At 45.1% G+C, this 23930-nt stretch overlaps 1 protein-coding gene and 1 long non-coding RNA gene across 3 annotated transcripts; one reads left to right on the top strand and one right to left on the bottom strand.

Moving 5' to 3' along the window:
- Window positions 1-1467: 1467 nt before the first annotated feature.
- HAO2 (hydroxyacid oxidase 2) lies at window positions 1468-23498 on the bottom strand. 2 transcript variants are annotated; one of them, XM_079960333.1, is made up of 8 exons: window positions 23416-23498; window positions 22424-22566; window positions 17412-17563; window positions 15822-16105; window positions 9383-9598; window positions 7080-7238; window positions 2842-2911; window positions 1468-1559 (listed from the first exon to the last, which is right to left on the bottom strand). In XM_079960333.1, the coding sequence occupies exons 2-8, from the start codon at window positions 22552-22554 to the stop codon at window positions 1504-1506; spliced, it is 1068 nt and encodes a 355-aa protein (XP_079816459.1). In that variant the 5' UTR covers window positions 22555-22566; window positions 23416-23498; the 3' UTR covers window positions 1468-1503. The 2 variants fall into 2 exon arrangements, with proteins under 2 accessions (XP_079816459.1, XP_079816458.1); XM_079960332.1 differs by lacking the exon at window positions 1468-1559 and adding an exon at window positions 1755-2263.
- On the top strand, window positions 22474-22970 carry LOC307206912. The gene is made up of 3 exons (XR_013834530.1): window positions 22474-22586; window positions 22689-22715; window positions 22860-22970. It is a non-coding gene; the product is annotated as an uncharacterized lncRNA (long non-coding RNA).
- Window positions 23499-23930: the final 432 nt, after the last annotated feature.

The following is a 23930-nucleotide window of genomic DNA, read 5'->3' as shown; positions in this document are numbered from 1 at the left end:
AAGGCAGCGGAGGTTGGGGACCAGAGTGTTCCTCCTCCTAGGTGGGCTACCTTCCCAGGTTGACGAGCCCCATCTGCCCCCCCACTTCCCTCTACAGCACGTGCAGACCTGACATGAACTACACAATTACTTTTAACAAGGTCAGCGCACCCTGTCCTCCTTTGGTTCAGCCTATACACAAATTGCTGGGCAAAGCAGGGCTTGCTTCCAACTGCCTCAGCAAAGTCCCAGGGAGGATCTACACTCGTGGTTTATAACATTAAAAAAGTGTTATTGAAATGTGACCCCAGAGGGCGCTGCAGAGCAGTGAGCCACTGTCAATGGGAAACTGCCCTTAAATGTTAAAAAAACATTTTACTTAATAATGTTTAAACAATCAATATAGATCCGCCCCAAGATCAATTAGCTGGCTTATTTCTCTGGCAGCCCCCCCCCCCCCACAAAAAAAACCTTTGTGAAACCTAGGAACTAAGAGAAGAAAGCACTCTGCATTTCACAGCTGAAGAAAACTTGTTTGCTTTCCTTTCTGAAGTATTTTTTTATTGGATTTTGCAACATACGCACAAATGAGAACAGCAACACCATTGCAGGTCTTTCATTCCAAAATATAGACCTCAAAATAAAACCCTTAAAATGAACCCTTAAAAAGAAATGAAAACCATACCAAAGAGAATAAATTTAATCCAATATGCCAGGTAAAAATCAGGCACCTGGTAAGAACAGAGTAAGTATTATACAAATCAGGCTACATTGGAAGTAAATTGGCTAGCTAATATATTCTGATTGTTCAAAGGTAAGTGTGGAAAGGAAAGTGTGCCTACAAATGAAAATAATTGTAAAACTGCTTGCAAAATGCATACATTGGTCAGAACTTCAAACAAAAATGTGTTTATTAGGAGGAATTGACATTAAATGCTGTTGAATTGTCATGGATGATTTTATTTATTTATTTCTTAAATGCAGATTGCTGCAGAAATTGAATTTAAGATTGGAATAATGAGAAGCAGAGAGGAGGGAAATTGCCAGATCCTCCCATCCCTTGGTCACGTGACCCAACAGCCCCATCGCTGCATCAACTGCATTGGCCCCTTCTTTCCCTCTGGGCCCAAGAGATGATGCTGGTTGTCACTTTGGGGTCCAGGGTATTTGAAGGACTGCCTCCTCCTGTACTTCCCACAAACATATAGGGGGCTGCAACGTTGCCAGAGATTGATTGGGGGAGGGGGTTGCGTTTCTGACATGCAGCTGATTTGTTCTTCCCAGTTGCTCTAAGCTTGCTGGTCCAGGGCTGCAGTTACCGTATTTTTCGCTCTATAACACGCACCCAACCATAACACGCACGTAGTTTTTAGAGGAGGAAAATCCGTAGGCATGCCACCCGTAGGCATTCCCTCCATAACACACACAGACATTTCCCCTTACTTTCTAGGAGGAAAAAAGTGAGTGTTATGGTGCAAAAAATACGGTACTTCCTGGAACTGATGAACAGGGCAGGAGGGTTCTTCACAACTTGGAATATTGAACAACGTGGCGGCCAATCTCCGAGACATTTCTACAGCCTGCAAGAAATGAAAACAGGCAAACTGTCAAAAAAATGTGCTGTTGGCAAATAGAACCACAGAGTCCTCTACTCCAAAGCCTACCGATCTAGGAAACCCCCAACTTCAGCACCTCTGGGAGCAAAGGTTTGGCCAACAAGGACGCATGTATGTGCTGGAGCGACCAGCTCAGAGTTCCTTACAAGCTGAAGTTCGCATAGAGAGAAAGAGATACCCAAGGCATGGTGACCCTATTTCCTCTCAAGGTGGGAAGTGATGACATAGGCCAGTGATTTTCAACCAGTGTGCCAATGCACCCTGGGTTGCCTTGAATGATGGTCAGGGGTGCCACGGGCAAAGCTGTGTCATTGAAATTCTACTCGATATTGATCCAGAGTAGATTCCAATGTATAGTTAGCAGAGTTAAAACTCAAACATGTCCCAGGATTCCCCCAAAAATAGACCAGAGGCAATTAATATTTCATCCAGCAGAGCTTTACGGCTACTGAAGGCAAATGAGCATAATGGTCACACATCCAATACATTCAGGATTGGCACAGTCCATAAGAAACCCTTTTGCAGCAGACTTAACTTAAACTTACAATAACTTATAATAAGTCTAAACCTTGACACTACATACAGAACACCACACCAGACGGAAAAGAGTTAAAAAGAGAAAGTGAAACCCAGACTCCATCTGGCCTCACTATTATAATCAGCATGACCTTGATGGAAAGAGATAACAGAACCAGTTTAAGCCAGCTGTAGTCAGCTTCTCAGAAGGAATAACCCAAATATCATGAACAGGAAAGATCTCTACACATCAGATCAATACTTTCTGCACTAAGAAATGCAAACTGACAAACTGGCCTCTGTCCCTCTTTCCTTCCCTCCTTCCTCTGATGCCCTCTTGTGTCTCTGCCTCCCAAAGGCTTGCACAGCCGTTTGTTGCAGTAGCCCTGGCTACAAGCTCTCCAGGCGAATGATGCCTCTGGGGCTAGTCAGGGGGTACTGGTTGCCAGGAGCTGAGGCGACCTCAGAGTAAGGAAGCAAGCAGGCGAGGGAGCCCAGCCAGCCAGTCCTCCAGCCCTTGCTGTTGGGAATGGACGGACAAGTCCCAGGCCCCTGTGGGGCAGTGTGAGATGGCACCTCTCTTTGGGGCAGAGGGGGCAGCTCAGAGACCAGGGGCAGCAGCAGTAGATGCCCAAAGGACTCCCAAGGAGAGGGGAGATGAGAGGAGACTGAGGGAACACTCCACAAGGGAGGGCGTTTGAAAAAGGGGGAGAGAAGTGGGAGGATTTACCAACAAGAGCCATCGACAAACGAAGTTCCTCTTTCAAAATCTCCAGAACTTTCCGAAGTCCTTCTTCGCCCTGTTCCAAGAAACAATGATATTGTAAATTATGGATCCAGCATAGACTGAATATGGACAACAGCTTTTGAGAGCTGAAAAGGATCTCAGAATTATTTTCCAACTGGGTTGTACGTATGCTATACTTTTGTCTCACTGTTGTCTCTGTTCAAACGGGTTTTGCTGGCATTTGAAATGCTATGAAAGCCCGTACAGAAACTGTTTGAACAAAATGTTAGCAGGATGGCTGTGGAGTGGAAGGCAGGCTCCCACTTTCTCTTTTATGCCACCTTCAGTACTCTGAAACAAACCGTTGCATGGCTCCAGATATCTAGGCTTCAGACATATTAATTATGTTGACTGATATGACAAAATAGAGGGAACAAAATTCTACAAAGTAGTGAGCCTTGTATGTACATATCCATACAGTGGCACCTCGGGTTAAGAACTTAATTCGTTCTCGAGGTCTGTTCTTAACCTGAAACTGTTCTTAACCTGAGGTACCACTTTAGCTAATGGGGCCTCCTGCTGCTGCCGCCGCCGCGCAATTTCTGTTCTCATCCTGAAGCAAAGTTCTTAACCCGAGGTACTATTTCTGGGTTAGCGGAGTCTGTAACATGAAGCGTATGTAACCTGAAGCGTCTGTAACCCGAGGTACCATTGTATTGTTAAAGGCCAAAACAGACATAATCAGGAGATCTGTAAGAGCCACAATATCAACATAATACCTCTTCCCTAACTTGTGTACAAACCACATTTTGTTCTAGAATGGAGACCGAGTACGTACTTCTTTTTTATACATATTTCACACACAGTCTAGAGCTATTGCATATTTTAACTTGACAAGAGCTTCTTGAGAAACTAGTTTTGTTCTGAAAATAAGATCATTGCCGATTGATTCTGTATTGCCCACCAGTCTGTCCATTTGAAGACAAATTAAAACTGAGGTGGGTTTTCCCAGCAATGGTGGTTCTATCCATACCTGCCCAATGGCATTGTGGGTGGGTGCGAACACAGATCACAACCACCGCTTCATTCTTCGCTCTCCTGGGTCATGTGCAGGGAGGAAAAGGCATGCAGAACCTAATCAAGGGGTTGGTTTTCAAATGTGTGTTAAGCGCAGACCCTCCAAGTGTCCCTGTTTCCCAGGGACAGTTCTGGATTTACAGAAGCCATCCCAGTTTCTGATTTGATCCTGGAATGTCCCGCTTTTCCTTAGGACGTCCCTATTTCCATCAGAGAAATGTTGGAGGGTATGGAGTTATGTAACCCCCAAGCCAAGGAGATAAGGAACTGTACAACCTTTAGAAAACATCTGAAGGCAGCCCCATATATGTTAGTTTTTTAATGTTATTTTTTTTCTTAATTATGTTTTTATACGTGTTGGAAGCTGCCTGGAGTGGTTGGGGCAACCCAGCCAGACGAGTGGGGTATAAATAACAAAAAGATGACGATGGTGGAATAGGACGTCCCTAATTTCATTGGGAAAATGTTACAGGATACGCAATGACCACACCTGGCCTTGTGGACGGCAGGATCTATGCTCAATCTAGACTGAAAGCTGAATGTTGAGGACGAATCCTAATGGTTCTGGACTGAGAAAAGCCTTTGCACTACAAATGTGTTGGTGTGTATGCAGCCTTACCAGCAGAAATTCAAGCCAGCGTGGCAAAAGAAGGGAGGACAGTGAATTTCTAGTTTGCAAATAGTAGGGAGGTCCTGGGTAAAGACAAAATTCTGCCCATGGGCCACATATGCAAAAGATCAAATGTTCTTCTGTACAGTGTGCCGGACTCAACTAACTGGTCCTGCTAGCACAAGCTCATGCATAAGTACAATGGGGCCTCCTCTTCTCCCCCTGCACCCCCAAATTGCCGGGAGGGGGGTTCAGGAGAACCTCCAGGGCAGCATGCGGGGGGGGGGGAGGTGGTTGTTCTACCAGGCAAGAGGATGTGCTGGCGCCGACCGAATGTTCATAACAGGGCGACCTTGAATTCCTCCCACTGGTTCTTATCCTCCACTGAAGGAACTATTCCCGTTATCTTGACTTTGAGAACAGCTTGTATGTCTGTCTCGCCCTCTTGCAGCTGGCTTTCCATTACGTTTTTTCCACCACTCCCGAAGATCAAGGAATCAGTGCAGCAAAACAATATTGCCACTTCTTTTGCTGAGGAAGAAAGCTAACTGCTCTGTTAAAAAAATAAAGCAAAGAGAAGAGCTATGGCACATAAGAGACCAGGGCTGCAATCTAGCAGGCCCTTTTGCATCCATACAAAAGGAATGGGAACCTGCCTTAAGCCTCAGTTATTCTCTGCTGCCTCGTGCTTTGTCTTTACTGAGGGCCAACATGTTGCTGCCCCTTTAAAGAAAAACAAAATGGAACCATGGGGAGGGGAGCAGCAGACTCCAGTTCAGTTGATTGGAGGGCGCTCTCTCAAACAGCTTGGGTGGGTTCTAATAATAATAATAATAATAATAATAATAATAATAATAATAATAAATTTTATTTATATCCCGCCCTCCCCAGCCGAAGCCGGGCTCAGGGCGGCTAACAACACTAAAACAGTGCAACATTATAAAAACATTATAAAAGTTAATTAAAATCAAAATTGATGGCAACCATAAACTAAAGTTTTGTAAAGATTGCCAAAGGAGGGAGTCAGGCTGCGCCCTGACCAAAGGCCTGGTGGAACAGCTCTGTCTTGCAGGCCCTGTGGAAAGATGTCAAGTCCTGCAGGGCCCTTGTCTCTTGTGACAGAGCGTTCTACCAGGTTGGAGCCGCAGCCGAAAAAGCCCTGGCTCTAGTTGAGGCCAGCCTAACCTCTCTGTGGCCTGGGACCTTCAAGATGTTTTTATTTGAAGACCGTAAGTTCCTCTGTGGGGCATACCAGGAGAGGCGGTCCTGTAGGTACGAGGGTCCTAGGCCGTATAGGGCTTCGAAGGTTAGAACTAGCACCTTAAACCTGATCCTGTACTCCACCGGGAGCCAGTGCAGCTGGTATAGCACCGGATGAATGTGATCTCGCAGCGAAGACCCCATAAGGAGTCTCGCTGCGGCATTCTGCACCCACTGGAGTTTCTGGGTCAGTCTCAAGGGCAGCCCCACGTAGAGCGAGTTACAATAATCCAGTCTGGAGGTGACCGTCGCGTGGCTCACAGTGGCTAGGTCAGGGCGAGAGAGGTAAGGAGCCAACTGCTTAGCTTGGCGGAGATGAAAAAATGCCACCTTTGTTATAGCTGCAATCTGCGCCTCCATGGACAGGGAGGTATCGAAGATTACACCCAAACTCTTAACGGACGGTGCTGGCACTAATTGCACCCCCGCAAGAGATGGGAGTTGCCCCCTCAATCCCATATCGCCCCGTCCCCGCCAGAGGACCTCTATAAGATGTTCTTGAAGCTCCGTCATGGGCACCCCGCCATACTCGCTCTAGCTGTCTGAGGTCCCGCTTCATCATAGCTTGATTTGTTTGCATCTCCCTAGATAACCCATGTTCCAGGTGTCTTTTACCGTCTGGAATGAATAAATGCAGTAACTCTTTGGGGGGGGGGGGAATAGCCTATGAGCCTAGTAAAACGATTAGCTATGATTATGCTTTTATATATTTATCTATAGCCCCATCTTTTTTCCTAACAGGGATTCAAGGCGGCTTACAGATAAGATAAGAACAGTTGAAAACATAGAGGAAAGTAATTCCATCACTACTGATGGTGATGGCTGTCCCCTCTGGTCCGTAGACTGGAGTGTAGCCTGTACACAGAGCGGGGCCTTCATTTTGCAACACAAGCCCCCTACGTTGTTTTGCAAGTTGGTTTGGAAGCTGCTATTTTGCAAACAGATCTCCCTCGTAGATGGTAGCCCCAGCCTTATGGGCTTTATTCTGACACGTGGCTTCAGAGTAACAATCAGAATTATGAAGTGGATTGAGAAAGTGGTGTTATAGCACACGTACCTGGACTGAAGCTTATTGGATAAATCAAGATTGCACTGGCAGAACGATGAACCACGCTGAAGCCCAAAACATGCATGCATTATAAAACCAAAGGCAAGATGTGATGGACCATGTGCAAATGTGAAGGGCAATGCAGAAAACCCCGTTTCAGTCACTTGTTTGAAAGGTTTCAGTCACTTGCTATATCTTATGAGCCCTAAACGGTTGCTCAGGCATACAAACTGTATATTTATTCACCTTATAGCCCAGACCCCATATAGCAGGCCTTCCGATGAAGACGCATTTTGCTCCGAGTGCCAGCGCTTTCAATACATCACTTCCTGTTCGTATCCCGCCATCCAAATAAACGTCAATTTTGTTTTGGACTGTGGCTACAATTTCAACTAGAGCATCAATCTGCAAAGAAGCAAACGCGAAACACAGAGATGGGAACTGAGGCATCAATGTTCGAGAACCAAGACTTGCCCTCTGTTATTTCACAGATATCCTTGGAACATGGATCTCTCTTGGAACTCCTATCTGCCACCACCATACCAATGCACTGCTAAACATTAATGAAGGCTCTACTCCACCTAGTGTCTGCTCTTTCTATTTATTTTATTGATAGTCTGTCCAGCCAGGCTATTTAAAAGCCAAGAGTATTCTGTTTGGGGGCTGGTCCACACCAGTGTGTACTATGTGTTTGCAGCTGTTTGTGTTGTCATTTAATTTGTGCAATCCACACAACATTACCCTCAAACAACACCAATACTTCCCCCTGCAAAATTCAAGTTTGCGTGATATGAGGATCCAAACGTCAGAGAAAATTGGGTTCCAAACTGCTCCACTCAGTGTCACAGATTATTATTATTTGTCAGTGTTTTTGGATGGGTGGATCAACCATCAGTTTCTGCTACTCCCTTTTCTGTGGCCATACACCTTTCCACACCTATCACATCCAAAGGTTGCTTAGCCCTGGAAAGATTTAGGCTGCTTCTCTCTGCTGTGTTCAACACGGGGATATATAATGCATGTACTCCTTTATGCAGCCTTTGGGCAAGATACCTCAGAACGCAGAATGGTCAGAGGTTGGAAGATATCTTCCCCTATTGAATATGCTGTTGATTGCAAGGAAAAAATAGGTATATAAAAGGGAGAATTCCCTGGCTACCAGGATTCTGGTTTGGGGCAGGCACTCTTTGGTGAGAGAAGCCCAACAGAGATTTAAAATCGCAAAATATGCAGCAAAGCAAAGTGTGGAAATACAGGCCGTCAGATCTTTAAAATGTGCCCTTCCAAGTTCCTTTCAAAGTCCCTCTCTTCTCCCAGCATAGAAGAAGACCGTATGTTTGGTAAGTTTAAAAACTGTTTACTTACGAACTCTCCAAAGGTCAGGTTCATGTACATCAGCTAGAAAAGCTGCACAGGCAGCAAACTGTGGCTTAGTCACAGTAAAAATTCCTAAATAATTGGTGCAAATGCTCAAGAGAGGCTTGTTAGAGCCATGAGCTGAACTTGGAGCAACCAGCTCAGACCTTCTCACACACCAAGCTTCTAAGGTACGATACAACAATAGGCTTGATTACCCTAATCCCAAGATAAGGGTGTGTGACCTGGCTAAGCCTGGCAGGGCAGTTTATGGCATTAACCCCTTCATGCATTCATTAGACTTAAGCATGTTGGTTATATGAGGCTGGTTTTCCCACATATGCAACATTATTCTGTGAACTCTGTGGGCCTTGAACCTGCTCCAATAAAGGAGCTTGTTTTCCACCTTCATACTGCACAGACACAAATGATTCTGTTCAACTTGTTCCCCTGCCCTGATTTTCTCCTCCTAGCTGCTTCTGCATTCATTTATCTTTTAAATCTCTGAAAGTGACTTAATGTGCACTCTTGATGGATTCTCTTGAAAACATAAAGCCAAATAAACATAAGTCTTATAAGTCTCTGAAAGTCTTTGTAGACTATGCAAGTCTCTGAAAGAAGCAATGGGTCAGATCCTTATCTGATGAAAACAAGCCGTTAAAGCTTTGTTTTACGACGTCCAACGCTGCTGAAGTGGTCCACAAACAGACGTAGTGAACAGTGTTTCCGGGCATCCCCACTCTTTCGTAGAATTCTTCTGCAGCACAGCAGAAAGATACATAAATGCTTCATAAACTGCCGATGAATTACTGAAACGATGTTTACTACGTCTGTTTCATCAGATAAGAATCTGTTTCATCAGATAAGAATCTGTTTCATCAGATAAGAATCTAGTGACTTTCAGAGATTTATAAGATTTCTGTTTATTTGGTTTCTCATATTGTTCCATGCTCCGTATAGACTATATAAAGAGTTTATATCGATATTGCATTGTTGTACTTGGTCATCGTGTTGCCTTGGATATCACTGTTTGCAACACAGGGGTTTAATTGTTTGATTATTCATTTATCTTTTGACTGATTAAACTGATATCCTGCTCCTTTGCATCGGTGCACACAACCAAGTAAACCACAGCTGTGGACATGAACAGTTTTGCATATGTTAAGTGTGATAGATAATGACCTGTCCCTTACACTTGCAGGTGCCCCATCCAGCTGTCTTCCTCCATGGTTGGACACAATAATCCCTTGAACTCCATGGCCCATGGCCAGCTCTGCATCTTCCTTTGTCAGAATTCCCTTGATGATGAGAGGCAGGCGTGTCACTCTCCGTAGCCAGGAGATATCATTCCAAGTGACAGAGGGGTCTATACTGCCAGCAGGCACCCCATACTCCGAACAGTCTTTACTCTGAAGGAGAGGAGCAAAAGAGAGCGTCACTGTTGCTCACACTGTTGGTGCAACTCTTAAACAGATCCCTCTCCTGCTAGGCTTTCTTATAAACATTTTGAGGTTTTGTTACAATCAAGCACTATGTAAAGGCTGCGAAACAAATATACAGTGGTACCTCGGGTTACAGACATTTTGGGTTACACGTTTTCAGGTTGCGGACTGTGGGAAACCCAGAAGTACCAGAAAGGGAGGACTTCCGGGTTAGCGCCTCCGGCAATGGCGGAATTCCTCTGATCGGGAGGAATTTGCTCCGTGGAATTCAGGGTCTGGCCGCCACGGCGAAGGCGGAGACCCATTAAAAATTGCAGGCGGGAGAAGCCTGTGAACGTGGGATTCGGCCGGCACCTTTTGCGCCTCCCCCACTCGTGGGGAGACCTGGTTTCGGGGATCCGGAGCGATGTGGGATGAGCGGCGCGGTGCTTCGAATTGACTGCTTCTTTCACGGAGTGAAGCCGCATTGCTGTTGCCGGAGAGCGCTGACTTTTTCCTATGGACAATTTGATTCTAAACAACTACCCGTGAGTAGAATGGAAAATTGGATTTTTAAACGTCTTAATTTGGCACCGAAACGGGGAGGTTTCAAACAGGAAGTCCGCCTTCCCCTTTTGTAAATAGATTGAAGCAAAGAATTTGCAAGCTAAAGTCCTGGAAAGTCCTATGTAAAGGATTAAACTTCCATCGGCTAAAATCATTAAACCCCCCTTGGAGGCAGGAGAAGAGGAGGGAATTTTTGGATCGTGTAAGCCTGCAGGAGAGAGTGAAGAAAGTTGGATCACCACCGCTCTTAACCTGGAAACGGACTGCTAGTAAGACTGACATTTTTGGGAAAGTTCATTGACTGTGACAGTTAGTTAAATAAGAGAAATACATTGTTTCCATTGTCTCCTTCTGCGCTTAAAAAGGAGTAAAAGTAGTTGAAAATTGAAACTAATCTTACTGCTTGAACTGTGCTTAAAAGGATCGATACAAACAGAAATTGTTTCCTCTGGAGGGAGCCTTTGAAATTGTTATAAGAGTTGGGCTGGTGGAATCTCCAGCTGCAAGAGAAAACCGTGAGATTGACCTTGGATCGCTTGAGAATGTCGACAGAAGAAGCCTTAGTGATTGCACTAGGCAAGATAAGTGAGTCATTGGAACAGCTCCACAAGAAGACGGATGTGATGAATATTAAAATTGATATTTTGGGACAAAAAGCGACTAATTTGGGACAAAAAGTGAACATCTACACAGAAACTATTCAGGAACTGATACAGGAATCTACTTTGACATGCCAAATGGTGGAGAAAGTGAGGGAGAAAGTTGTGGTAAAGTAATACAAATGGAGAGAGAGAGAGCCCCAGCCTTACAGAGGCAATTTGATGACTACAAGTTGTTGCCCTCTATGATTGAATTCAGAGAAAGTCAGATTGGAACCCTGCTTGGACTGGAGAAGGAAAGTTGGATAGATCATCTCATGCAGGGATTTACTGACGTTAGGGATCTGGACTTGGGTCAGGAGGAAATTGGAGTTGTGGGGACCTTCAGATTTGGAGGGATTTTGAAACACGTCCTGAAATATCTTTTGGATTTTAGTTTTAACCATGGAGATGTGGATGACATGTCGAGAAGGAATAAAAACATTGCTAGGTTGGAGCTCCCCCAAGACCTACTCTTCAGCATCAAAGGAAGGAAATTAACAACAAGATCAGCAGAAGACAAAGTATACGAAGAAGACTTGCAGAAGGGACCTGGAAAAGAGTTAAGAGCCTCAGATAGAAGATCACCAGGTTGATGGACTATATGGATTTGATGGAAATGACTGACAGAATCCGAGACCAGGGAGAAGAGACGGTGGAAGAAGATTGGAAAAAGTTTAAAGTTTATTTATAGAAATACGGTAAAATTAATGAGTGTTAGAAAAATGTTGGAATGAAATTATATGGCTTTAGTAGAAGTGTTATAAGGAGTTAAGCATAAATATTATAGTATTAATGGAAAATAAGGTTAAAATAAGTTAAGATATTTATATGACAGAAAATAGTGAAAGATGGAAAGGAATTGCTGAAACAATTAATAGAAGTGGAATACAAAAAGGGAGGTGAGAGGAAGTCGATGAAACAAGGGAATGAAAGATAAGGCATTGAAATGGTATGATGTATTTTTTTAAATTGTTTTTGTTCTGTTTTGTTTAGTTTAATGCGTTAATGTTGTGTGGTGTATTGTTTATATATTGTATTGTATTGTTTTTTCTTTCTTTTGTTTTTTCTTTTTTTCCTCCTTTTCTTTTTCTTCTTGTTTGTAAGGTTTAAAAGCAATAAATATTATTTTAAAAAAAATATCTAAAGATATAAAGATTTAAGGAATAAGACAAAGAACTGTAACGGAAATTGATATTATTTTTGTGTTATGTATGGATATATTTTTCTTTCTTTCTTTTTTCTGAAACTGTTGTTTTGTTTTTTCTTTTGGTTATTTAAGTGAAACTCAATAAAAAGAAATAAAAACAAAACAAAACAGAAGTACCAGAAAGGGCTACTTCCGGGTTTCACCGCTTGCACATGCGCAGAAGCGCTAAATTGTGTCACGCACGTGCGCAGACGCGGCGCTGCAGGTTACGATTGCTGGGGGTTGCGGACGTGCCTCCATCACGGATTACGTCCGCAACCCGAGGTTCCACTGTATACCATATTGGCCCGAATGTAAGCCGTACTTCCCCCCAAATTCTGACCATGAAAAGTTAAAGTGTGGCTTATATTTGTGACCTTACGGTATGCAGCCAGGAGCACGGCAAAGTGGCACCCGCCCAGCGTGTAGTTCCCTGTCCTCTCCTCCAAGGCTGAGAAGGGAGAGAGCGAGGAGGCGGAAAGGCCGATGGCAACACAGCCCCCCCCCCCCCCCAGTATGCAGCTAGGAGCAGCAAGGAAGGGAGCATCTTATACTTGGATATTTTTCTCTGCGCCCCCCCCCCCCCAGTTTTAAAGCTGCGGCTTATAATTCAGGTGTGACATATTCGGGCCAATATGGTATTGATATATTGAACAAATACGGAACTTTTTGCTGTATGGCCTCTTATCACCCCTCTTGTAGTAAGGTCAGGCTTGGCTATACAGTCATACCTTGAAAGTCGAATGGAATCTGTTCCAGAAGTCCGTTCGACTTCCAAAATGTTCAGAAACCAAAGCGTGGCTTCTGATTGGCTGCAGGAAGCTCGTACAGCCAAGCGGAAGCCACGCTGGACATTTGGGTTCCAAAGAACGTTCGCAAACCAGAACACTCACTTCTGGGTTTGTGACGTTCGGGAGCCAAAACGTTTGACTCCCAAGGCGTTCGGCTTCCAAGGTACGACTGTGTTCTATATTCTTTCCTTTGGCTGAATTTCTCGTTGTACATCTGTTTTGCATGCAGAAGGCACCAGGTTCAATCCTTCATATCTCCTGGTAGGGCCCCACCTGAAGCCCCAAAGGGTAGCTGTCCGTCAGTGTGGACAGCACTGAGCGAGATGAACTGACTTGATCTACGGCAGCTTCCATTGTTCGTCCTGGGGTGGAGATTGGACGGACGGATGGGGGGGGGGGGAAGGAGAGCAGAGATTGGGATGGGCGGATGGGATGGTGCAGGGGATGAGCAGGGTCCTGCTTTCCCTTCCCGAAATGTGGGAGGATATTGTGATAGGAATTTGAGGTCTCAGATATATGTTAAATGTTCCTGAGTGTACCAATCAAGCACATACATAGATCAGCACAGGAAGACCCACCTGGAACCATTTTGATTCCCAAACTGTCCCAAACTGACCAAATGTTTTCTCTGAAAGGTCAAAGGAAAATGGAAAAGCCTCCCCATTGTCTTTTCCTTCACAAATCCTGTCTTAAGGGTATGTCTGTGTTTGAATAGGGTGTGAGCCTGTGACATGACCCAGGAACTAAGTATTTATCACTACAAAAGACTGGCCAGGCTACCCAGGAAATCCAATCAAGTAACCTGCCAGACAGGAGATAAACAACGACAGGAGAAAAACAACATTCAAATTTCTGTTACAGATAGGTAGCCGTGTTGGTCTGCCATAGTCAAGACAAAATAAAAAAATTCATTCCAGTAGCACCTTAAAGACCAACTAAGTTAGTTCTTGGTATGAGCTTTCGTGTGCATGCACACTTGGTATCTGAAGAAGTGTGCATGCACACGAAAGCTCATACCAAGAACTAACTTAGTTGGTCTTTAAGGTGCTACTGGAATGATTTTTTTTATTTTGTCTATTCAAATTTCTGCTTTAGACCACCTTTTCTGTGATGTAGGTGTGATGTATCTGAGGGGTGGTCTTAGGTTACACCCCTTCTGTGATGTATGTATGATGTTTCTGGGGTTGGTCTTGATCTACAGGGTGGCAATTTCAAAAGTCTTTATAAGGCCTTGTGCGCCAGTTTTCTGGGTCCCTCCTCTCTCCTGCGGGTGAGGGGAGCACCCTGTTGCAACAGATCAATAAAGATCAAGCTTACTAGCTGCTTTGCTTCTCAATATTCTCTGGTTGGCCTCTGTTATCTTTTCCTACCAATAGGGAACCTAAGTAAGGACTTTATATGGGCTCTTGGACACCCCATAAGGAAAAAGGGCAATTTTTGTTTACAACAGTATGTTATAAGGAACCTGCTCTGTTTGCTTTACAGGAGCAGGAGAGACTGCTATCCAAGACAGGCAGGAAGCTGAGAGGCCCTGAAAGATGTAGACTGAGAAGGCCTCAGAGGCGGGAGCATCCACCCCACCGGGAGTGACAGAAATTTGAGCTAGGAGGGAAGCAAAGATCCCCCTTCCTCCAAGTTAGAAAATATTTGATTGTTTTTCTTTCCCTTGTCTGTCCTCCAGTGGACGCCAGCAAGAGTGCAGCAGCTCCAAGGCTTCACAGAGCCAAGAAAGCTTCTGTTTGTTTTGGGTTGCATAACCCTTGCCTTGAGCAGATGAGACCAACAGTGTGTCCAATGGTCCAAAAGGCAATTTCTGCATGGGGTGCAGAGGGAAGTGAGGGGCAGATGGGGCTTTAGAAAGGTAGCCCATCTCAGAGAAGGAAAACTCTGATGCTCAACCTCTGCTGCCTTGCAGGATTTCTTCGGGAGGAGAAACGGCTCAGGAGCAAGCCCATATTCTGGAGTCCCTAAGACGGTTGGATGGTTCCTTGTATGCCTGCTTACTGAAATGATATACAATGAACTGAAGAAAATGTTCAACATGACATTTGTTAAAAAACCAGAAGCATTTGTGTTAGGGATTGTAGGACAAGACCTGCCAAGGAAAATAAATAATTTATTTATGTATGCAACAACAGCGGCAAGAGTCTTGATAGCACAAGGATGGAAGAATGAGGAAATCCCAACAAAAGAACAGTGGCAAGAGAAACTGATGAACTATGCAGAACTGGCTAAATTGACATATAAACTGTGAGATAAGGACAACTGATGATTGGAAGAAATTTAAAGTTTATTTACAGAAACATTGTAAAATTAAGGAATGTTAGAAGGATGTTGGAATGAAGTTTTGTGGTCTTAGCAGAAATGATATAAAGGATTAAGTAAAAATGGATTGGTAATTAGTGAAAGAGGAGAATGTAAAAATATAGTATATCAAGATAAATTTTTTAGGATAATAACAAGGATGGAAAGGATTTGCTGAAATATCTAATTGAACTAGAATACAAAAAAGGGAGGTGTGAGGAGGTCAAGGAAATAAGCAAAGGAAAGAAAGTTATGTAAAGGTTGGATTTGTGTGTTTTTTCTTTTCTTTTTTTTCTTGGATTGTTTGTCTTTTTTGTAATCTTTAAAATTGGAATAAATATTATATATATATATATATATATATATATATATATATATATAGGACAACTGTGACTTTAAACAAGAATGGGAACTTTTCACATATTACTTAAAAGGACAACAAAATGAATTTGACTCCTTGGCAGGTTTTGAATAAACATACACAAATTTATTGATTGATAACATGGCAGACAGATAATGGAAGGATTTGTATAATTTTGTAACATGCAGAGAATAATATGTGTTGAGAAATCAGAGAGAGGAGCTGAGGGAAGATTTTTGGGGGAGGGGAGGGAGGGTTTGAGGGTTGGGTGGGGAAAAAGGGGAGGAAATAATGCATATGATATGTTTTGACATGTTATTGAATTGCATATATATATATATATATATAAAAACAAACCAACCTCGAAGGCGCCTTCAAAGTTCTTGGGCTTAACGGCAGACAAGAAGCTGAAGTCGTTGCGGATGTCGTCGCGCCGCTTGCCCGAGTAGGGCACATCAGCTGTGAGCACCAGGGCCTGGAAGCCAGCTGCTTCTGCCCTTCGTATCAGATGCTCTGCAACGGTTCTGTCCCGGTGGATGTAGAGCTGGAACCACCGGAGAGCAGCAGGTGCAGCAGCAGCAATCTCATCCACGGAGCAAGAGGCATAGGAGCTGGCAATGTAGCATGTCTTCATAGCTTCTGCCGCTTTGGAAAAATATGGGGATGGGGGAAGGAAAAGCTGAGCCTCGTATGTTGGGTTTGGCTGCTTTGGCTCATAGAATTACTGAACTGTTGAGTTGGAAGGGACCAACCCCCAGCTATGCAGGAATCTCAGCTAAAGCAGCTATGATTGGTGGATCAGTTCACTAATTCCTGTTATTTGTTTATTTTATTTCCTTATGGTGGAATGGTACTGTTGGCAGAGAAAAGAGGGAATTTCAAAAAAAGGATATTTATGTATGCCACTAATGTGGCCATGTTTCGTTAGCCCCAAAATGGAAAACGAGCGAGGTCCCAACTAAAGAAGAATGGCATCTTAAGTTGACAGAATATGTACAACTCACAGACTTAACATATAGAACAAGAAGAACATATGTTTAAAGAAGACTGGAAAACGTTTATTGAATATATATGGGAAATAATTGTGTCCAGCTGAAAACGCTGGCAGCATTAAGGTAAATTCAACAGCGTAAACAAGTTTTGATGGATGCAATAACAGAACACTGAATGGTATAGTTTTTGTAAAATATGCAGGGATTTATGAGATGTAAAACGAACCACAGAAAGAGAAGAAGGGAAGTCAGTGATATCTTAAGGATGTAAAATGAGTATTTTAAACTGTAAAACAGAAAATTTAATAAAAATTATAGAGAGAGAAAAGAGGGAATTAAATGTTCTCAGACATGCGGAAGTATTAGCAGCCAAGCCTCTGCCAAACTGCACTCATTCTGTCTTCTCCATCTTTTGTAATATGGCGCCCTGTGCAAGGCCAAAATTTGGCTCCCCCAAATTGATCTTCTCTGTTATGGATCTTCTCAATTTTGTGCCCCCTTGGCTTGGTGCCCTTTGCAGGGGAACCGCCCCACCCTAAATCTGGCGCTGTGGGTGCAATCTTTGTATTGCTAAAGAGAGCTACAGTCTTCCCTACAAGACTGAGTGGTACACATTGCCGACCGATTTCCTTGTTGTGCTCTGACGAGGTCCTCTCTGGACCTCTCCAAAGCAGTATTTCAGGCTTGCCTTTTTGCAGAGCGTTTTAAAAACCTTAATACGATCTGATAAACTTGAAAGGCACTTGATTCTAAGGCAAGGCATCTAGCTTGAGGGGAAGGGGAAACCAGGGTTGGATTCAGAGGCAAGTCCGTGTGTGGCACAGCTGCCGCTTGGATAAGGACCGTGCTGTGTGGATGACATGAAAAACATGCACACACGGGATGATGCGCTAAATCCACTTTCAGCTGCCCTGTGTGCCCAACCATTGTTTCTCAGCAAGAAGGAGACCCCGGCATACCTCTTGCTGTGCTCAGCTCTCCATCTGGCCAAGCCAACCTGTGGAAGCCGGTGGGAGCAATTCCCACAGGGAAGCTGATTTCAGTGCCAAGGATTGTGGTCCTTGTATCCATTGCAGACATGTCGCGCAGAACGCGTGGGCGAAAGCGAATCCTGCAGGAAGAATTAGATGTGGGATGTAATGCACTGGGAGCAGTCAAGTACAACATTCCTTGTTTTGCTAGAGTGGACATGCAAGGGAATGTTTGGTCCAGCCAGTCGAAACTTCCTGTTCCTCCTGGTGTGGAGCATCCTTCCTTGCATGGGACTAGTGGGTGGGTGTGACCTTTCCAGACCTGGTAAAAGGACAAGTCATGCTGCCACCTTCCTTTCTTCTATCTTCTTTTTTGTTCTGCGAACATCCTGATTCACCTGCCAGCCAGAAGTCCCCGCGGTTATCTCCCATATGGGGTAAACCTGTTTGTACAGGTTCGTAACTTTAAGCCTAAAGGCTGCCTTCGGGGATCACACTGTGCTCCGCCAGATCGTGAGTAAACTTACTTTTTATTGCTTATGAATAAGACTGTGGTGTTATTTTAGGAGGGATTCAAGGGGTCTTACCAGGAAAATATTAGAACACATTTCAGTCTGGACAAGTCAGACTGAATTGCGTATTGTCTTAAGAAAGTTTGCAACGAGTTTGCAACGAGTTTGCAACTAGTTTTCTGCCGTGTAAAGGGGAATGGACTCTGCTGAGTAAAGGAACTTGCTAGTGTAAGTTAGGAAGGATATTGATAAACAATATATCCTCTCCTGCCACCCTGAACATTCCCACACTAGAAAGAGCTGAAACAGCAGAGTTGGCAGGTGTTACTTCTGCAGGCGGAAGCCCTGTCAATCTAATCTAATTCAGCCATTCATCCTGACAACTAAACAATATCCTATATTGCCCTTCCCCTGTTGATGTCTGTGCGCAGCCACTGCTCTTGGCTTTTCTTCTTTTGAAAAACTTGCAGCAGAGTTTCCTTTTTAATTTAGTATCTTTATTATTTACAGTAATTTACATGGGTCTAATACAACGCGGGTGGCGCTGTGGGTTAAACCACAGAGCCCGGGACTTGCCGATCAGAAGGTTGGCGGTTCAAATCCCCACGACGGGGTGAACTCCCGTTGCTCGGTCCCTGCTTCTGCCAACCTAGCAGTTCAAAAGCACGCCAGTGCACGTAGATAAATAGGTACCACTGCGGCGGGAAGGTAAACGGCATTTCCGTGTGCTGCTCTGGTTCGCCAGAAGCGGCTCAGTCATGCTGGCCACATGACCCGGAAGCTGTACGCCGGCTCCCTCGGCCAGTAAAGCGAGATGAGTGCCGCAACCCCAGAGTTGGCTACGACTGGACCTAATGGTGAGGGGTCCCTTTACCTTTAATACAAATAAAATAACATAATCCTTTCTTCTTCTAGCCATCTGGCCAGAGACCTAATGCTGACTCATGCTCATTTGCACACTGACACTTTTAACTCTCTACACTCTGACCCTTGTTAATCATATGCCCTTAATATGGTCTCCTGTTGCTGGGCAGACTTTTCCTGTTGCCTAGCAACCTGTTCAAGACCAGTTACCAAGTTTCTGGAATATTCCAACATCCCCCAAGTGAATATAAAGCATATATAATAAGCTGGCTTATAATCAGTGCGTGAACCGCTTTATTCTAAGGACACTGTGCTCAAATATTTCTAGTATTGTCTTACATTAAGTTCTACTGTTAATTTGTTAATGTAACTTTGTCCCCCCCCCGTTTTGCATTCAATTATAAAATCCTCATTATAATTATTATTAAGAGTAGTATAAATTAGATAACTGTGTGGAGATCTTTGGGTAACAAGTACAATAAATAACAAAAATGGGGGGAAATGTATTATTCAGAATACGTTCATGAAGATTTCCACATTAGCAAATGTACAAAACTCATGGTTGATTAAATAATGGACATTTTATTTTATTTTTCTATTGAAAAACCAGCAACAAACCATCCTTACGTGTTCTGCTCCACTTGGAAAATGGTGTGATAAGTATCAGTGTGGCAATTAGCATTAGAAAAAATAAGAAAAAATTAGGATTAACCATTAATGCTTATTACCCCACAATGTGTGTGTGTGTGTGTGTGTTTAGGGAGAATTTGTGGAGACTCTGACTGAGGAGTCTCACTACTTGCACGCTGCAATCTTGATAGCTATTGTGTGTGGGGGGATCTGTAACAATTAAATACTACAGAGATTGCTAATTATATTGTTACTATCACATGGAATTAGGTGCTTTGCTGAATGGTGAAAAAGCTATACTGGAGTAAGGGGTGAATCTAATCTGTTATGTATTGAAGTTCTCACCCTGGCCACCAGGGGTATTGTGTATATAGTTTTCACTCAGGTCAACGTAAGTTAATTTAGGCAGGAAACCCTGGGTTGTTGTTCTTACAATGTTGACAGCCGGCTGCCTATAAAAGCAGGCTGGCTGAGCTGTTGCAGTTCAGTTCAGTTCCAGCTTACTATAAAGAACCACTTGGAGAAATCTCTGTGTCGACCGCTATGTCCACCCACAACTTAATATAATCCTTGCGATCAAACAAGAGTTACTGAGAGTTCAACCTTTTTGGAACGTCTCTCATGAGGACACAAAGAGCACAAGCAGCTGGTTTCATTGCACTGTGAAAAGGCCCTTTTAATGTAAACACAATGACAGCAGCGTAGCGTGGGTTGTCAGCACCCGGGGCAAGGCAAGTAATTTGCGCCCCCTAACCCGGGGCAAGGCAAGTAATTTGCGCCCCTAACCCCTAACCTGCCGCCGCTGCCAGCTTCTTCTTGCTGCTGCCTGGGCTGGGGTATTTACGGTAAGGTAGCCATGGCGGCGGCGGAGGGTCCGTGTCAGGTGATCTGAGGCGAGTTGCCGCTGGCGCTGCCGCCCAAACGACACCGCTTGCCCGGAGGAGGAGCAGGGCAGAGAGGCGAGGAAAATGCAACATGGCCCAGCAGCTGCAGCAGCAGCGGTGGCGGCAGCGGGGCTGTGAGGAGGGGCTGCCTGGTGCGCCCTCCACGGCCCTGACACGTGGGGACCGCGGCGAGCGCTGAGAGCCGCTGCCTGCCGGACGCCTTCAGCCCGGACGCGCGCACAGCTCGTCGGTTCCGCAAGACATGGGGCTCTGCTACAGCCTGCGCCCGAGGCTCTTCGGCGACTCCGGAGGCGGCGAGCGCCCCCCCCAGATGTTGCGCCCGGTGAGGCCGGCCCCCCCTGCACCCCCCCACGCTACGCCACTGCACAATGATATTTCGGAGGTGGGGGGAGCAGCGGCAGAGCAAGCTGATCAGGTGTCTGGGGCGGTGCATGTACCCTGTGCCCAGGGGTGGGGCCAGCTGCCCACAGGGGCCAGGGGCCCAGCCACCCACAGGACGGGCTGGGGCAGGACACTCCACAGGTCTTCGGAGGCGTCTGCCTGCCTCCTCCCACTCAGCCGCCCTATAGCTGGGGGTGGGGAAGGCAGAGGGCGGACCATTTGGGGCACCTAAGTCACTGCATCACTCCCAGGAGAGACGCATGTCTCAGGCATGCTGCAGGTGAGTGCCTCCCGACATTTTGTCACCTCCCTCAATGGTGACACCTGGGGCGGTCCACCCCCACCGCACCTCTCTTCCTCCGCCCCTGGGGGGGAGGCTATTCCTGCAACTGTCCCCAGAAAGCACCAGGCACTTGGAGAAAGCACTTGTGTGGGTGTTTAGAGGCTTGAAATGCTTGCTATTTTGTCCCCTCCACTTTTGCCCATTGGGTAGACGATATGCGATTTCTTGGGTGTCTCGATGTGCTCAACACATTTTGTTGCCGTAGAAGTGGGATCTGGCTGCAAGGCATGGAACAACTCTGACGCATCTGCAAGTTCAGATCCAGCCACCCTACTGCAATAGCTGCACTGTGCCACACAAGGGTGTGAGAACTGGAATGTAGTACTGAAAACAAAACTTTGAGGGATACAGAGGCATCAGTTCTTCCCAATTTTGCTGCAAGCGATTCACTTTCCCAGATCAGACTTCTGTTTTAATAGATACCAGATCAGCCATTTGTGACTGAGTTAACGAAGTGAGTCGGTGGAAAGAGATGCACGTGAATGCTTGCACCCAGTGCCGGATTTACGTATAAGCTAAACAAGCTATAGCTTTGGGCCCCACTCTCTTGGGCCCCCCAAAAAATTCAAAGGGAAAAAACCCTGGATGTACATTTCCAAAATATAAGATAAAAAACAAATAACATAAAACCTACATACAGCAACAGTGTTTTGTGTTGCGTAGACTCCTATGATGTAAGTAAGGGCCCCGCCTGCTAGCCTGCTCCCTAAAATATCACTGGTTTGCTCATTTCCATGCATATAGCATATATTCAACGCAAAAAACAGTGACAATTTGTTGTTGACAAAGGACACCTGGACATATGAAGGGCCCCATTACCTTCAGTAGCTTAAAGGTAAAGGGTAAAGTGACCCCTGACCATTAGGTCCAGTCGTGGCCGACTCTGGGTTTATGGCGCTCATCTCGCTTTATTGGCCAAGGGAGCCGGTGTTTGTCCACAGACAACTTCCGGGTCATGTGGCCAGCATGACTAAGCCGCTTCCGGCAAACCAGAGCAGCGCATGGAAATGCTGTTTACCTTCCTGCCGGAGCGGTACCTATTTATCTACTTGCACTTTGACATGCTTTCGAACTGCTAGGTTGGCAAGAGCAGGGACCGAGCAACGGGAGCTCACCCTGTCGCAGGGATTCGAACCGCCGACCTTCTGATTGGCAAGTCCTAGGCTCTGTGGTTTAATCCACAGCGCCACCCGCGCCAGTAGCTTAGGGCCTCATCAAATCTAAATCCGGACCTGCTTGCACCACCAATGTCTGGCGTAAGATTTCAACCTAGCCCAATCTGGCCAGCCCACAATGCCTCACGTGAGCGACCATCTTAATACGAGTGCTAACCTTCCACTCGCCAAAGGTGAGCCTTTATCATACCTTTTGAATTCCTTGAGGTTTTCTTCCAGGGTACAACATTCATCAGCGCCAGCGGCAACAAAATCCCAGACATCTTTGGGGAGGTGCTGCTTAGCGTACATCTCAAAGTCTGACAAACAGACCAGGGCCATCTTAAATCAAAGCTGCAGTGGAGAGAAGACAAGTATGACAAGTACAGGCTATAAATGAGAGTCCGGAAGTTGGCTTGATAGGGAAATGTTCTTGCAGACATGCACAGTCACACAGTCCCCGCCCCTCTTCTCAGCTGATCTGTGCAGATTAGCTGGAAGCAGTGGCGTAGCGTGGGTTGTCAGCACCCGGGGCAAGGCAAGTAATTTGCGCCCCCTAACCCGTGGATTTGCCCTAACCCCAGATGTTGCGCCCGGTGCGGCCGGCCCCCCCTTCACCCCCCACGCTACGCCACTGGCTGGAAGAGACAGGATTCTATGTGCTTTCTGCCCAGAGGTGCTGCCCAGTTGCAGGGGGGCCCCAGACAGTGTGCCTTCAGAGAACATTATTTATATCAGGGCAATGAATGGAATAATAATGATGATGATGATGATGATGATGTCTATTCCAGAAAAATATAAAACCATAACAAAACATCAAACATTAAAAACTTCTCTATGAAGAGTTGCCTTCATGTGTCTCCTAAAAGTCATATAATATAATTAGAACAGAGTCTGCTTAGAATACCAAAATTAAATCCCACCTGAACCAAATGGTCTTTCTCTAATAAAACATTGAAATAATTTAAATTACAGCCTTGGAACAAATCACATATGGTGGCAAAGGTAAGGGAATAATTTGCATGTGTGAATGAGTCACATTGCACATCAATTCACACCCGAAATGTAGAGGTGTCTCCTTCCACTGCAAATCAAATAATTATCTGGAGGAAGCAAGTGCTGAATCCAGCCACAGATTTTTCATTAACAACCTTTACCCACCGCCCACTGCCCACAAACAACCTCAGGTAAAAAATTACATACCTTTAGTGTGAGCAGCACCAGCTAGCTAGACGACTGCTTCAGTGCGGATTTTCAACTGAGTGTCTTGCTATCCCTTTGTGAACACAGCCACGCCTGGATTTGTGTTTGGCTGAGGGGAGATGGGGACATTTCAAATTGAATACATCACCGCAAAAGATTAAAGCTTAACTTTCTAGTAAACTTTGGACTGTTTGTGCTGGTCTGAATGTGCTCTCATAACAAAACAGTTCTGCCACGCCACACACTAGCCTCACATTCCATAGTTCTGGAATCCCTCTCAGATGGTAAATTGCCAAAATAATTCAGGCTGTAACAAAATTATTTACCACAGATATGTCCTTCCTTAGTCTCCAAGGAGCTTGAGGTGGCTTATATGGTTCCCCCCATATCATTTAATGCCAGCAACAGCCCTGTGAGGTAGGTTAGGCTGAGAGGCCGTGATTAGTCCAAGGTCACCCAATGATCTTCATGGTCGTGTGGGGATATGAAGCCAGGTCTCCCGGGTCCTAGTCTGA

The sequence above is a fragment of the Podarcis cretensis genome, assembly GCF_951804945.1.
Source record: "Podarcis cretensis genome assembly, chromosome: 17".
Lineage (NCBI taxonomy): Eukaryota > Metazoa > Chordata > Lepidosauria > Squamata > Lacertidae > Podarcis > Podarcis cretensis.
This window is presented reverse-complemented; position numbering and strand designations above follow the sequence as displayed.

Excerpts from the sequence above, each read along its gene's own strand:
- HAO2 (XM_079960332.1), bottom strand. The coding sequence starts at position 22,554 with ATGGCCCTGGTCTGTTTGTCAGACTTTGAGATGTACGCTAAGCAGCAC. Across the intron at positions 17,564-22,423 it reads AACCTCAAGGAATTCAAAAG|GATTCGCTTTCGCCCACGCG; the intron begins GTATGATAAAGG and ends TTCTTCCTGCAG. Across the intron at positions 16,106-17,411 it reads AGAGCTGAGCACAGCAAGAG|CGGCAGAAGCTATGAAGACA; the intron begins GTATGCCGGGGT and ends ATTTTTCCAAAG.